Source organism: Notechis scutatus, chromosome 12 (genome assembly GCF_049901735.1).
Source record: "Notechis scutatus isolate UNSWTSFEM ecotype Mainland chromosome 12, rNotScu1.2, whole genome shotgun sequence".
Classification (NCBI taxonomy): Eukaryota; Metazoa; Chordata; class Lepidosauria; order Squamata; family Elapidae; genus Notechis; species Notechis scutatus.
Window position 1 is genome coordinate 15,649,951 of NC_142020.1, and position 15,993 is coordinate 15,665,943.

A 15,993-nucleotide genomic window follows, 5' to 3' on the forward strand; every position below is an offset into this window, starting at 1 on the left:
GAAATCAAATCAGGTTGAAATAAACAAATTGAAAATAAAAATAAAAGTCAGGTAGGGAGAGCTATTGGCAGGGGTTTATACCTCCCAATGGATGAAGCATCCTATGTGACTAGCCTTCATCCCTGGACCAGCAGCCCAAGGTCACAAGGAGAGCTGAGATGAAGGACAGCAGGACCTTGGACAGCTCCAAATGGAAGTTGAGCAGAGTCTTCTCACCAATGGCACCACTTCAAGCCCAGCGCAAGCAGAAGGTTGAAAACAGGTTTCAGGGAAACTCTTTTGGGTTTCTAGTGGTGTACAAGGACACGTTTCCTTTCATGGTGTTCACAACGTGATCCGCTGAGATCATCATTGATGAAGCTTTGCTCCATCTTGTCAATTGTACCAGGCATGCTTTATTGATCAGGGCTCCTTGTTGCTCTCTGAGCTTGGTCGTTTTCTTGCAGACATTTCTTGACCCAAACTAGATGACAGCATCAATGCTAGAAGAAAGTGGGGTTTGCAGAGAGGAGGAGAAGGAAAATGATGGGCCTCCTTGTTGCTCTCTGAGCTTGGTCGTTTTCTTGCAGATGTTTCATGACCCAACTTGGTAACATCATCAATGCCAGAAAGGAATGAAGTTTGCTCTCAGTTTATATTCTAGTGGCTTGCCCTTGGGTGATCCTAGAGGGTTTTTGGTTGAGCAATTTGGCACTTTATTTATATATATATATATTTTCTGGTGCTCAAAGTGGCACCGTTGGCAGACACAAACCATGGTTAAGCATTCTTGTCCCAATTTGCCCCATCTCTGGCTTTCTCTAGAGGTTCCTATCATGGACGCCATGTAGCGTCACCTTAACCGGTCTTACAGATCACACTTCGGCTCATTCTCACCTCCAATTCTTCTGGCTCGTAATTTCTGGATATAAAAAGCAGTTATCTTGGATGGGCTCAGGTGAATTAAAGCCAGGAAGTTTTGGTGGCCTTTGCCCTTTAAGCTCCCTCTGGAGGGTATCAGGAGGCTTAATTCATTCATATGCGTACAGAGCTTTGAAATACTACAAGGGGCCAAAGTGTTATTATTGTCTCTGAAGAGACGCTGCTCCATGCTCCGTGTTGCTGTAGGAGTCCATTAGCTCGGCTAGGCGCACAGAAGGCTGCCCTTCCACCCAAATGCGTGTTTTTATTGATAAACATCCTTCTCCAGTAATTAAACTGGTGGGGGGGAGGAGGAAAAGGAGGTTAAGTCTCTGGGTAGATCATCTGCAAAGGTGAAGCTGCATCATAGTTAGATTTTTATCAAGGCCTCTTTCCTGGAGCCTTCTCCATTTCAAAGGAAGGAAGGAGCTTCTTCGGAAAATAATTTCTCATATCTGAGCCCCAGCAGGAGACAACGTCACCAGAGTTGATGGATGTTCTTGGACTTTTCTGGGCCCCACAGGTGGGCAATTCCGGGAATTGCAATGCCGGCCACTGAGGAGGTGTCAGAGTTACACCTGTATCCAGGTACAGCAATGAACCTCAACTCTCCAAAAATCACTTGGTATTCAGGAACTTGCTTGGAGCAAAAATTCACAGACTCGACACTAGATAAGCTGTTGTGTTACAGTCACAAAAGAAGACAAGCAAGTATAAATTTGCCTCTTGTAGAACATCTGTGGTAATCTCTATATCTTTGTCCAGGAGGAGGAGGAGGAGGAGGAGGAGGAGGAGGAGGAGGAGGAGGAGGAGGAGGAGGAGGAGGAGGAGGAGGGAGGAGGAGGAGGAGGAGGAGAAAAGAAGAACTATGGTGTTTGGTGCTCTAAGGAGACATTTCATGACCAACTAGATAAACCCATTAGTGCTAGAAGGAGATGGGTTTACAAAGAGGAGGAAAAGGAGAAGGAGGAGAAGGAGAAGAATTAGGGGTCCTTGGTGCTCTGCTTGATTGTTTTTGCAGACATTTCATGACCCAACTAGGGTGGATTTGCAGAGAGAAGGAGGGGAGGAAGAGGAGGAGGAGGAGAGGAGGAGGAGAAGAAGAAGAAAGAAGAAGAAAGAAGAAAGAAGAAGAAGAAGAAGAAAGAAGAAGGAAGAAAGAAGAAAGAAGAAAGAAGAAGAAGAAGAAAGAAGAAAGAAGAAGAAGAAAGAAGAAGAAGAAGAAGAAGAAGAAGAAGAAGAAGAAGAAGAAGAAGAAGAAGAAGAAGAAGAAGAAGAAGAAGAAAATACCAGACACTTTCAACCAAAGAGTCAGGTCCCCTATTTCAGGATAGATGTTCGCAGCCCTGGTGTTAGGATATCACTCTGGTTCATGAGAATCTGAAGACCAGGAGTATCAGTAGGAGTCAACATTTGGCAAAAACAACAACCTGTAACCAAAGCCCTTGGCTGGAAAAGCCGGAAGTTTTTGATGTTCCCAAAAGCCTGGCACAGCCAGGGATCTGAGGTCTTACCCCAGATGTGGTTTGGTGGTGCACTCCCTGGGAAAGACCAGGGGTGCAAGAAGCATCTTCATTTATTCCTTCCCCAGTGTGTGTGTGTGTGTGTGTGTAGTGGGAGCGAAGCCCCCCAATTAGAGCTCTTGTCCCACAGCCATGGATCAATTAAAGTTGTCGACATGTCAGCAACTCCCTTCTCAAAGATCCCAGTGAGATTTGCCAGGATCTGCCGATCGCTCCAAGCGAAAGCGGCAGCATGCGAGTTGCCTGAGGAACCGCATGCATGTTTTAATATTTAATTGCATAATTGCCTTTGAATTTTTAAGCAGCTTTCTCCAACATTTTGGGGGGGGAAGGCACTTTCTCGAAGGGGTCTGAAAACCCACCCTGAATTTAAGCTGTGCAGGTAATCCAAGGAAGGGAGGGAGAGAGGGAGGGAGGGAGGAAAAGGAGGGAGGGAGGAAGAAAGGAAGGAAGGAAAATGAGGGGGGAGGGAGAAAGGGAGGCAGGAAGGAAGGAAGGAAGGAAGGAAGGAAGGAAGGAAGGAAGGAAGGAAGGAAGGAAGGAAGGAAGGAAGGAAGGAAGGAGATGAGAATGAGGAGTAGGAAAGAAGGTACTGGGAAGAAAGGAGGGAGGGGGAGGAAGGGAGGAAGGAGATGGGAATGAGGAGAAGGAGGAGGAAGGAAGGAAGGAAGGAGGGAGGGAGGAGAACAGAAGGAAGGAAGGAGGAGGGAGGAGGAGAGGGAAGAAGAAGGAGGAAGGAAGGAAGGAAGGAAGGAAGGAAGGGGAAGGAAAAGGAGGAGGGAGAGAGAACAGAAAGGAAGGGAGGGAGGAAAAAGACAAAACACATCCTCTTCAGCCACCAACATCCAGATAAGCAGGAATTAACCCCAGACAAACACTCAAGCAGAAAGCAATGCCCTAATTAAGGAACCACCAAGGAGAAAACCGTCCTCCCACAAACACCGACAGAGCAAGCTATGGCATATGAAGAAGGAGTAAACTCCATTGTGTAAGGTCACAGACATATAGCTACACACACTCAAGTGTGGCTCCTCAGCGTTTGGATCCTAGGGAAATGCGATGGTCGAGTTGGAAACTCCTAGCCAGTTATCTCTTAAACCACTGTGCGTGTCCATCTAGGCGCCTCTGCCTCCCAAGGACACCTGGTTCATGTGATTCCATTTTGTCACGTCTCCTATTTATTACATCCAGGGCCTGCAGCAAATTGCTTGACAATTCTGAGCATTAAATATAATTTTTCCGTTCTTCAGGCCGCCTCTGCCATTATGAATTTTTTATCTGGCCCCCGCTCTTCAAATTATCGGCCATCAGCAAAAGTTTACTGTTGTTGCTAAAATATCAATTTGGCACAAGACTTCCAATCCGACACTGTAATTGCAAAGTTACATTTTATGATTACAGGAAGACGTTGGTTAATAGGCAGGAGAATGCAGGCTTAGAGATTAGGGAGGTTGCTGCTGCTCTCTGCTGGTAGGCTTTTGCCCCTGGTTTTGACCGACAAATTCTTGCAGAAAATTGGACCATTTTATCACAAAACGTAGCATAACAGTGTTGGAAGGGACCTTGGAGGTCTTCTAGCCCAACCCCTGCTGAAGCAGGAGACGCTGTAGTGCTCCAGACCAATGGCTGTCCAGAGTCTCATCTCTAATGATCTAAGTGCTAGAGCCCACTGTAACTACATAGCCAAAAAGGCATTAAGAGTTGTTAACCTAATCCTACGTAGCTTTTTCTCTGGTAATATCACACTAATAACTAGAGCATACAAAACATTTGCTAGATCTATACTCGAATACAGCTCATCAGTCTGGAACCCACATTACGTATCTGATATTAGCACAGTTGAGCAAGTCCAGAAATATTTCACAAGAAGAGTTCTCCACTCCTCTACTCGTTGTAGAATACCTTATGCCACCAGACTCGAAATTCTAGAACTAGAAAACCTTGAATTACGCCGTCTTCGGTCCGATTTAAGCATGGTATATAAAATCATACATTGCAATGTCCTACCTGTCAATGAATACTTCAGCTTCAACCATAACAACACAAGAGCACACAATAGATACAAACTCAAAGTAAACCGCACCAAACTTGATTGCAGGAAATACGACTTCAGCAACAGAGTGGTCAATGTCTGGAATTCTCTGCCTGACTCTGTGGTTTCTTCCCCAAACCCCAAAAACTTTAACCTTAGACTGTCTACTATGGACCTCACCCCTTTCCTAAGAGGCCTGTAGGGGGCCTGCATAAGCGCACCATTTCGTGCCTACCGTTCCTGTCCTATTGTTTCTTTTTTATTTTTCTTATATGTATACATTTCATGTATTCATAACTATGTTTTTACTTACCGGTATACCTATTATCTTGTAAGCGATTGACCAATCAAATCAAATCAATCAAATCAAATAAATAAAAATTTCCAGTGATGGAGCTGCACATCTTCTGAAGGCAAATTTTCTCAGTGAATTGTTTTCACTGTCAGAAATTCCTCCTTGTTTTGACTGTGGATCTCAGAATACAGAACAGTTGGAAGGGATTGTGGAGGTCATGTAGTCCAACCCCCTGCTAAGCAGGAGATCCTAAACATACCATTTCAGACAAGTGACTAAATAGTCTCTTCTTAAAAGCAGTGTTGGAGCACCCACGACTTCTGAAGATGAGCTGTTCCACTGGCTCATTGTTCTCATTGCTCCGAAGTTTCTCCCTTGTTCCAGGTTGAATCTCTCCTTGTTTAATTTCCATCCGTTATTCCTTGTCTGGCCTTTGGGTGCTTTGGAGAATAGCTGGACCCTCCTCCTCCTCCCTGTGGCAGCCCCTCAAATACTGGAAGACTGCCATCACGTCGTCCCACCCCCAGGTCCTTCTCTTGGCTAGACTAGACATACCCAATCCTTGCAACCGTTCTTCATATGCTTTAGCCTCCAGACCTCCGATCATCTTTCTTGCTCTTCTCTTCTTTCTAGAGTCCACCAGCTCAGGATACTTTCCAGGTGTTGTTTTTAAAGTAGAATTAGAGGGTTTTTTGGCAGGCAACACATTGAGGCATATATAACTTTATAATAACCAAGTCACAGGGAGGGTCAGTAACTTTTCTTCTGATTCTAAAATCCTGAATCAAATCTTTCTTGAACTGCCCTAAACCCAGCAAGGAGCTGTTGCCATCTAGTGGCAGACAGTTCCAAATGCAGGTCAGAGGTGATAATTTAATGAGGAATTGGACACTGTCTACCTGTCTTCTATTGGCCTTTGATCAGAGAGTTGAGATAAGGAGAGAGGAAAGAAGAAAGAAAGAAAGAAAGAAAGAAAGAGAGAAAGAAAGAAAGAAAGAAAGAAAGAAAGAAAGAAAGAAAGAAAGAAAAAGAAAGAAAGAAAGAAAGAAAGAAAGAAAGAAAGAAAGAAAGAAAGAAAGAAAGAAGGAAGGAAGGAAGGAAGGAAGGAAGGAAGGAAGGAAGGAAGGAAGGAAGGCAAGGCAAGGCAAGGCAAGGGAAGGGAAGGGAAGGGAAGGGAAGGGAAGGAAGGAAATGATGATGTTTTGCTAAGGCTTCCCTGGAGTTTGTCATCCAGCCAGCCCAATAACACCTGTCAAAGGGTTTCATAGTTTAACATTTGATAAACTGAGGAAGTTCAAAGGTAAATGGAAAATTGGACCTACAGAAGAGACCACACCGAACTTCTGAATTGTCACTTGCATTTGGGGCAGCCTAGTTGTTGCTGGGCTCAAAGATCATTAGCCATCTTGGCTGGGGGTGATGAGACTTGGAGTCTAGGAACATTGGAGGAGGGGAGGAACATGGGGTTTCCTTCCATTTTCCTAGTGGTCTGCCCATTGTCACACTTCTGTGACAAATGCCATCTCCTTGTCCAGAAGGCATTCAAGAGACTCGGCTGGTAAATTTTGTGTGCATCCACCAGGAGAGACAGGGAGAGAGGGACCAGCAGCTATTTTCGACATAATGAATCTTAAGAAGGCCATTAAAGTTGTGGGCCGCCTCTTCATTATTTCTCTTTAAAGTTATTTATTAACCCAGAATTGCTATTGTCATATTTCACTTTTATTTGCAATCTCCCCTGGGCTAAAGCGTTATATATTAATCTTGCAGGTTAGGATTCTTTTAATGGTGCTTCTGGAGTTATATACTGCCCTTAATTTTATTAGTTTGTGTGGTATATTAAATTATGGCAAAGAAAATGTGCAAAAATGAAAATACTCTAGAAGGATTTCCCCTCTCCTTGTCAGGGGTGAATCTCTTACCCAAATGCTGGAGATTTGTAACATTGAAAAGCTAAAAGTAAAATCTTTTTCCCCCTTCCTTTTTTGAATAGGAAAAAAAAAAGGTTCCTGGACAGACAGATCTGTGCTGTTTTCCAATAAAATCGAATGATTTGCTAATATCTTCTGGGCTGGTCTTTAGATTCCCTGCTTCACCTACAATTCTGGGATCTCCTGGTAGGAAGGAGGGAAGGAGAAAAGGAAGGAGGGAAGGAAAGGAGAGAGGGAAGGAAAGGAAGGAGGGAAGGAAAGGAAGTAAAGTAGGAAGAAAAGATGGAGGGAAGGGAAGGAAGGCATGAAGATGGAAAGGAAGAAAAAGAGGCAATGAAGGAAGATAGGAAAGTGGGAAGGAAGAAAAGAAGGAGGGAAGAGAAAGAAGGCATGTAGGTGGGTGGGGGGAAGGAAGGAAGGAAGGAAGGAAGGAAGGAAGGAAGGAAGGAAGGAAGGAAGGAAGGAAGGAAGGAAGGAAGGAAGGAAGGACCTGATTTTAACTTTGCCCCCTTTCTGGCTACAGGCCTGCTTTCCTCTCCCCCCCACCCCCACCCCCACCCTTTAATCCTGGGTTGCTAGGGCATGTAACCTCCCCCCGGCCTTCTGATTCATGCTGGTTCTTGCTAATTAAATTCTGCTTTTGGAGCACTTTCCCATTTGCCAAATCCCTGCAAATCATTTCTAACCGTTCCCACTCCTGGGCTGCTAAGCCAGCCGCTGTAATCTCTTCCCTCGTTGTGTGATCTTTTCCCGGGTGCCGGCGCACAAGAGAGAGAGCAAAACCAGGGGTTGGCGCTTTGCTTCTCCACTTCTCGGGAGCCCAAAATGTGTCAGAAGAAGGGGAGAGGGTCTAAAAATAGACCCTCTTAAGACCTTGGCTAATTTCTAATCCTTGTCCTCTCTCTGCCTGCGCCAGCTGGGCTCCGTCTCCGTTTGGATTTGCAGGCTTCCTTAAGAACCTCAAATCCGCTGCGCACACGTCCGCTTTGTTATCTTCTTGTGGGCACCTCCTCTATCAAACTGCACAGCCCATGATCCTGGTCTCAGCCCGGCTAAGAACATAAGCCCAAGAACGCTGTCGCAGCGCAGGGTTTCCATTCTTCGCTGGCTCCTCTTCGGAGAGAGTGACTCACTTCGGTTTGGCTCTGGGGGAGAGCAATTTAGGCTGAACCCTTTGCTCGGTTGGGACCTCTGGCCTCCTCTGCTGTCAAAAAGCCAGAAGGGGTCCCATGTGTCCCACCACCACAGATAAGGTGGGTGGGCTCCTCATCGGAGAAGAAGGCTGGACAGCAAGCCAACTGCGTGGCCAGCAGCAGGTTCTCTTTCTCCTTCTCTTTCTCCTTCACTCCTCTTCCTTCTCTTTCTCCTGTCTTCTCCTTTTTCTTTTTCTTTTCCTCCCTCTCTTTCTCCTTCACTCCTCCTTCTCCTTCTTTCTTTTCTTTTTCTCCTCCTCCTCCTCCTTCTCTTTCTCCCTCTCCCTCATTCTCCTCCCTTCTCCCTTTTCTTTTCCTTCTTCTCTTTCTCTTTCACTCTTCCTTCTTTCTCTCCTTTTTCTCCTTCTCTCTCTCCCTCGTTCTCCTCCCTTCTCCCTTTTCTTTTCCTTCTTCTCTTTCTCCTTCACTCCTCCTTCTTCACTCCTCCTCCGATTTGGTCAATCCACAGTGCTCTGGAGTGTTAAAAGTGGTTTTATTCCAGTCCTTTAATCTGGCCCTTTTGATGCATGTTGGACAATACAAACTTGTTGGAAGGAACCGGAAACGTTGTGCGCCTTTGTTTATCTGATACAACATCTGTGAGTCAGAGCTGGGTGAGCATCATGTGAGGCAGAAACAGGAATTGCTTAGTCACCCGTAACGTCCCATATCCTGACTTTGTTCTCAGGTTTTCTGGCATTTTCCAGAATAGCAGAGTTGGAAGGGACTTTGGAAGCCTTCCAGTCCAACTCTCTGCTCAAGCAGCAGATATTCTGCTGGACTTCAGACATGCCACAGAATTAGGACACAAATTCTGGGGATAACAACATCATCATCATCATCAATCAAATTTGCATGCCACCTGACTGTAAATGACTCTGGTCAGCTGACAAGAATCCAAGACATTACACCCCAAAACTCAATAAAATATTTCAAAATAAATAAATAAAAATCTGGAAACACCAATGATAGTTACTATTTATAACAAAGCTGAAAATAAAAATTCTGAGGATGATTTCTATATTGTTTGTGTTTTATCCATTCTTAGTGTAGGGCACTTAAAATGGCACCTGTGTGAGACGGGCAGAAATATAATTTGAATTTATTTATCGTTCAGCCACCTAGAGTGATGTATGTGAGATCAGTGGCTACATAAATCGATTTATTATTATCCTTACGGGGGTCATCCCAAGTGGGGAAAAGCAAGGCAGGGCTGCTTTTCCACGACCCCTGACCCAAACACCTGTTTGCCCCGCGGGCTGTGTGCAGGGTCTCGAGTTCAAATCTCAGGAAAACCGGGAAGGAGGAGTGGGGGGGACGGTAGAGAAGGGAAGGAAAGGAAAGGGAAAGAAGAAAGAGAAAGAAAGAAAGAAAGAAAGAAAGAAAGAAAGAAAGAAAGAAAGAAAGAAAGAAAGAAAGGAAGGAAGGAAGGAATAAAGAAAGAAAAAGAAAAAAAAGAAAGAAAGGAAGGAAAGAAAGAAAGAGAAAGAAAGGAGAAGAAAGAAAGAAAGAAGAGAAGGAAGGAATAAAGAAAGAAAAAGAAAGAAACAGAAGGAAGGAAGGAAGGAAAAAGGAAAGAAGACAGAGAAAAGAAAGACAAAAAGACAGAGAGAGAGAGGAAGAAAGAAGGAAAGAAAGAAAGAAAGACAAAAGAAAGAAAGAAAGAAAGAAAGAAAGAAAGAAAGAAAGAAAGAAAGAAGAAAGAAGGAAAGAAAGAAAGAAAGAAAGAAGGAAGGAAGGAAGGAAGAAAAGAAAGAGAAAGAAAGAAAAAGAAAGAGAAGGAAGGAAAGAAAGAAAGAAAGAAAGAAAGAAAGAAAGAAAGAAAGAAAGAAAGAAAGAAAGGCTGACTCACACTTGGGCAGCCAGGAGGCGGGGCGCCCTGATTCAGCGAAACTCAAAGCGGGGCTTCCCGTGATTGGACGGTGACGTTGCCAAAGTCGGCTCTGATTGGGCGACCGGGAGGCAGAAGCAAAACATGACTCGGCAGAATCGCGCTCAGCCTCCTAAAGTGTCTCTCGTGGTTGCGTGTTTATGTGTCCGTCTGCACGGACCTCCGGCTTTTCTTCCCTGCGCCTTTAGGGCAGATCCTGCGAAGTTTCTTCCCCCACCCGCCTGCCACTTTGGAGAGGACCGACACGGGAGTGTGTCCCTACGGCTTGCTAAACCCGGTGGGGTTGGCTAAGAAGGTTGTGTGAATCTTGGTGTATGTGTGTGTGTGTGTGTGTGAGTGAGTGTTTGTGTGTGTGTTGGGTCAGTCCTGTCCCTTTGGGGGTTGTTGAGCCAACGATGGTTAAAGTCGTTACGGGAAGGCAATTCTGGGTGGTTTGTTGAAGCTCTGTATTCAGATCCTGGCTTATTAAGCATAATATGAGGCTTTCTGAAAGTGGGTGATGGGGAATCTTAGAACTTTTGGGGCTGGTTCTTTGGTAGGAAAGAGAACGGGGTTAATTTATTTCTCCAAAGCTCCAATTCGGCAGCACTTTTTCGTGCAGCTATTCATAAAAATAGGATCTCCAATGTCCAGTGAGGGATATGGCAGGAGAAGGAGAAGAAGAAAGAAGAAAAGACAAGCAAGAAACAGTGGTTGGAATCTCATCCAGGAGAGAATAAACTTGGAACTAAGGAGAAACTTCCTAGCAGTGAGGAAAACCTGTGGAACAGCTTGCCACCAGAAGTTGTGGGTGCTTCATCACTGGAAGAGACTGGATAGTCATTTGTATGAAATGGTATAGGGTTTCCTGACTGTGCAGGGGGCTGGACTAGAAGACCTCCAAGGTCCCTTCCAGCTTTATTCCAATTCTGACCTTGGTAGGTCTAGTGTTTTTTGTTTTTTTTTTTGGCACAGGGATGTCTGAGACCAAACTTGGTTGTGTTCACACCTAGCCCCAAAAGTTCTAAAAGAGGTTTCTTTGCCTTGAGCCTTTGCTGTTGTGTAAATCAGGGGTGTCTAACCTTGGCAACTTTAAGACCTGTGGACAAACTCCCAGAATTCCCCAGCCAGTCAAGTCCACAGGTCTTAAAAGTTGTTAAGGTTTAAATGATTGCCAGGGGGTGTTTTTTACGGTAAAGGGAAATTCTAGGGCGGGTGTTGGCAACCCGCAGCTCCGGAGCCGCATGTGGCTCTTTGGGCCCTCTACTGCGGCTCCCTGTCCCATCACTGGCTGGCCCCTCCCCTCCTTCGCCTCCCCTCCCTCGCCTGGCCTGAGAAGGTAAGGGCGACAGCAGAGGATGGAGAAGCGGGCGGGGCTGATTCTCCAGTGCCTTACTCTTGCTGGAGCTTCTTCCGGCCCTTGTTGGTGGGAGTGAGTGACACTGAGTTGGACACGCCCAGCCAGGTTTTGTGGGAAACGGGTCCAAATGTCTCTTTAAGTGTTTACGGTTGCAGGGGTGGGGGTATTCAGCCGGTTCTGACCGGTTCTGGAGAACCGGTAGCGGAAATTTTGAGTAGTTCGGAGAACCAGCCAATCCCACCTCTGACTGGCCCCGCCCCAAACTATTCTCCGCCTCCCGAGTCCCAGCTGATTGGCTGGGCCTTCTTTGGTTGCCCTGCACAGGAGAACGGAGCTGGAAAGCAGGTTAGTGGGGTGGGGAGGGAAGGGGGATTTTGTGGTATATCCTTCCCCTGCCATGCCCACCAAGCCACGCCCACCAAGCTACACCACACCCACGGAACTGGTAGTAACAAAATTTGAATCCCACCACTGTTGCCAGACCCCTGTTCTAGGGTTAATGGGGTATTTGACGTCAGCTGATGCGACTTAACAGTGACTACAGAAATCGCACCTGTCAGCCCTGGGTGTGAATCTGGCTGCTGTGTGTCCTGTGGGAAAACCAAACTCACACGCCACCTCTCCTTCCAGGTAACCCTAATTGTGGGAAGTTGGGGGGCTTCTGAAGAAATGGAATTCCCGGAGCTAGGACAACACTGCTGGGAACGGAGCTGCCGACGGCTGGGTAAGGACCGCGGCCAGAAGGCGTGAGGGCTTAAAGTCTCCCTTCTTTGTGATTTGGGAAGACCTTTTGCGTTGGGATAAATCCAACTTAACGTGTTTTCTTGGGGGGGGGGTGTTCTTTCTTTTCCTCCAAAGATTTTCTCCCTCTGAAATGCGACGCCTGCCAGGAGCTTTTCTGCAAAGATCACATTATCTACAGCCGACACAAGTGTTCCTCGGCGTATAAGAAGGTGATTCGGGTTGATGGCATTAGGAACCTTGTGAAACTGGGATGGAGAGTATCCGTGCGTAACTAGCTGTGCAAAAACGCTGGTGATGAAACAGCTTTTAAACTGTTCCTTGTTCCTTGCACCGCTGGTTTCTCCTTGAGGGTTAGCCCTGGCATCGTTTCAAGCTGGTAAAGTAGAACTCCTGGTCTCCTGTCTAAGATCACGACATGCTGTGAGAGCATGGCAAAGAAGCAAAATAATAACATGCATGCAGAATGTGGTGATTGACATAAAAATAATATTGAAAAATTGAATAACCAAATCCTGAAGGATTATAAGTTGAATGAGCAAATAATGGAAGATTCTAATTTAACATAAATGTTTGTATTATTATTAGAATTATATAAGCTTGCTAAATGTCATAAATATGATTAATATTCTATTTGTGTTAAACGCTATGACACTTAGAATAGGGTGATTGGCATAAAAACAACATATTGAAATATTGAATAACTAAATAATGAAAGATTATAATTTAATAAAAGTGTGTGTATTATTACCAGAATTACATAAGCTTGTTAAATGAAACAAATACAATTAATACTATTTTATTTGTATCATAATGCATGACACTCAGGTGCCACGCTGTTCATGCATTGATACATTTTTAAAAAATAAAAAACTGGGGGCAACTGGAAGCAAAATAATAAAAAGGGAGGGATTTATGTAGAAATTATTTTTTTTTAATAGTCTTTAGGGTAGTTCTGGAAGATGCACAAGTTCAAGTCTTAAGTTTATTGCATTTAAGGATGTTTTTCTGTTAAGATTTGTGTTCAGGACCTTGTTAGTTGGCAGCATTGCAAGGCCAAATAGTTACACCCTTGGGGTTAGGGTTACACCCAGGAGTATGTTAGGGACAGTTTGAAGTACCGACTTACCTCGACTCGTCTTTGCTGACTTCAACGTGATCATTTTTTGTTTTAGGATGTACAGGTTCCAGTCTGCCCCCTTTGCAATACTCCGGTCCCCGTCAGAAAGGGAGAGACGCCCGATGTAGCTGTGGGGGCCCATATGGACCGAGACTGTCGACAGGATTCGGCCCAGCAGAAGCAGAAAGTAAGGACCTTCTTAAGAAGAAGGGCTCTCCACACTTAGCTGTGCTGGCTGAGGAATTCTGGGAGTTGAAGTCCACAAGTCTTAAAGTTGCCAAGTTTGGAGACTTCTGACTTAGACATTTAACAGTGGTTTATATACAATAGTTATATACAGACATATACATGGTAGGCCTTACAAGTAATACATTACAAGTAAGCAAAGTTCTTAACTCTACACATTTGTATTTATTTATTTATTTATTTGATTTGCCAATTGTTTACAAGATAATAAGTATAAGTGTATACATAGTTGTGAATACATGAAATGGGTACATATAAGAAAAATAAAAGAATAAGAGAAACAATAGGACAGGGACGGTAGGCACGTTGGTGCGCTTATGCACGCCCCCTCATGGAGTACTCTGCAATGAATACTCGACACAAGGAGAGACAGCATGCCCTCTATAATGGCTGCCTTTATATAAACACCTCTTAAAGGGATAGAACCCATCCCCAGTCTTAAAGGGAAATACCCATGCTATGCTGAATCACCTTCATTTCATCAGCTTAACATCAGACTTACAGCACCTGGCAGCTATTACTGCTGCTCGTCAGCTCTTAAAGCTTAATATCTCAACATTCTCTGTCTTTAGAAAGTGACTTTATCTTGCTTTAAGAACTAATTTGAGCCAAGGATCACATTCCCTTAAAGAAAGGCTGGAAAGAGCATGGCTGGCTAGGGACTTCTGGGAATTGAAGTCCATGGATCTTAAAGTTAAGGTTGAGAAATACTGGTTGATGGGGAAGCCAGCTTTAGGGGTTGGGCCTGAACTGTGGAATCCAGCTCCCTGCTCCACTGCATTTTACTAGCATTTCCAATTTACCCAAGTAGGCCAACTATTCACAAGGGGTACTAAATATCGGCATATAACCCAATTTGCTGTGCTGTCCTTGGTGTTTAGATCTTCACCAACAAATGCTTCCAAGCGGGCTGCAGAAAGAAAGAGATGATGCGGCTGGTTTGTGACCAGTGTCACCAGAACTTCTGTCTTCATCACCGACATCCTTTGGACCACCAGTGCCCAGGACGGATTTGGCCTGTCTCCAAAGCTGGGTAAGGCTACTGGGCTGGGAAGACCACATGATGGACCTCTTTCAGGACATGTCCCGAATTGAGTCTCGGTGGTTTTCAAAAATGGTTGGGCCTTGTTTAGAGACCTCTGGCGTAAGAATTTGTCCATTCCAGCTGGTTGATGAATTGAAGGAATCTGTTTACAGGGTGGCTACAGGATATCTTTCAATGAGGAAGTGAAAATTACAGCTAGTTAACATTAGTTAATGTTTATTCATTAATTTATAGGTTGCTGAGACTTTAAAACAGGTCCAGGTGGTTCATGAATAATGAAAAAAACCCGATTGCATCAAAGTAATAAACACACCAGATAGTTAATAATGAAACTTTCCTATTCATAGTCAAAAATCCTTCACTTAAATCCATATTAACTTCCTCCCAGGTGTGCGGCTATAATGAGGTCCCTGCAATCCAAGAACAATGCTCCCAACTGTCGGCTCCTACAAAATGGGTAAGGTTGGATCTTTTCTGATCAATATAAGTAATCCCCATGCATGCTTCAGGTGTGCCCTGTTGAAACTTTAGCACAAAACTTTTATTATTGATTTCTGAATGTGCCTGACTTAGCTGGTTAGTCTGTTTGTACGTGTAGAATATTGTACACATCTAAAATCTAGCAGAAATAAAAACTGAAAATAGAAGTTATGAACTTGCAAGAAATACTAGTTTGGAACTTCTGGTTAGCTAATTGCATTTTTGTTTTTTGTTCTTTCAGATGCAAAGCAAAAAGTTGATGTATACCACAGGTTTCAAACTCAGTTGTGTCAGGTGACATATCACGATGTTTTATGCGTTTGCAGAGCTGGGATGGGCGTGGCCCGCATCCGGCCCACGGCCCCCTCCAGTTTGACAGGCCTGATGTCTACAGTTGGGATCGAAATCTATCTGAAGTCTGTGGATAACTGTCCATCTTTAGCTCTTAAAAATTAACTGTACTCTTTTGCACATTTTGTGATTAAACGATTTCCTCATATTGTCGTGGTGGTTGCTTGAACTTAAATCACAGAACTGCTGAAGAAGAGCAAGATGAGCCATACCTTTGAAGAACATGTCTTGCCTAGGATAGTGGCCACAGCAGATTCCTTGATCCAAAATGAAATTCGAGAAAACCTTAGGCCCTTTAACCCAAAAGTGCTTTTCCAAGAGGCAACTGGACTTTCTTGTTTTTCAGTGAAGAAGTTTCGCTTTTCATCCAAGAAGCGTCTTCAAAGAAAAACAAGGAAATCCAGTTGCCTTTTGAAAAAACACTTTTGGGACAACTATGACTTGGATAGGCCTTTAAGATATGGTGCTCCAGGATTTTTGATGGCTCTATTGGCATAAAATATTTCATAAAATAAAGAAAAAATGGCATTTGTATTTGCATTTGCAAAGGAAGACCGAAAAAAAGCATCACATCTTTTAAAGCTTGAAATCAAGCCATCCTTTTCTAGGCATCCTTCACCTATGAATGCTACACGTTGTTCTCGTGAGCAGAGGCATCGGCCTTAATAAGGTAGTCCTCATCTTACGACTGGTTGTTTAACAACAGTTCAAAATTACAACAGGCATCCCCAGAGTTATTTATGACCCACTTTTGTGGGTTTCAACTCAACTGGCTGGGGAATTCTGGAAGTTGAAGTCCATGACTTCAAATTGCTAAGTTTGACCAGTCATTCAAATTCCAACTAACTGGAATATTGAAAAGAGCTCAAAAAGCACAAGGTTTCGGAGTCTCTTTTATTTTGCTGG

The 15,993-nt window shown here is 44.3% G+C and overlaps 1 protein-coding gene across 3 annotated transcripts; it reads left to right on the top strand.

Annotated features, from left to right (window-relative positions):
* Window positions 1-9,830: 9,830 nt before the first annotated feature.
* Window positions 9,831-15,234, top strand: ZFAND2A (zinc finger AN1-type containing 2A). 3 transcript variants are annotated; one of them, XM_026683274.2, is made up of 7 exons: window positions 9,831-10,042; window positions 11,735-11,828; window positions 11,963-12,057; window positions 13,021-13,152; window positions 14,093-14,244; window positions 14,645-14,713; window positions 14,978-15,234. In XM_026683274.2, the coding sequence occupies exons 2-7, from the start codon at window positions 11,774-11,776 to the stop codon at window positions 14,994-14,996; spliced, it is 522 nt and encodes a 173-aa protein (XP_026539059.2). In that variant the 5' UTR covers window positions 9,831-10,042; window positions 11,735-11,773; the 3' UTR covers window positions 14,997-15,234. The 3 variants fall into 3 exon arrangements, with proteins under 3 accessions (XP_026539059.2, XP_087798377.1, XP_087798376.1); XM_087942251.1 differs by having other exon boundaries at window positions 9,853-10,075; XM_087942250.1 differs by having other exon boundaries at window positions 9,853-10,060.
* The last annotated feature ends 759 nt before the right edge of the window (window positions 15,235-15,993 follow it).

Coding starts and splice junctions, on each gene's coding strand:
- ZFAND2A (XM_026683274.2), top strand. CDS start 11,774: ATGGAATTCCCGGAGCTAGGACAACACTGCTGGGAACGGAGCTGCCGA. Junction 11,829..11,962: donor ACGGAGCTGCCGACGGCTGG/GTAAGGACCGCG, acceptor TTTCCTCCAAAG/ATTTTCTCCCTCTGAAATGC. Junction 14,245..14,644: donor TGGCCTGTCTCCAAAGCTGG/GTAAGGCTACTG, acceptor ACTTCCTCCCAG/GTGTGCGGCTATAATGAGGT.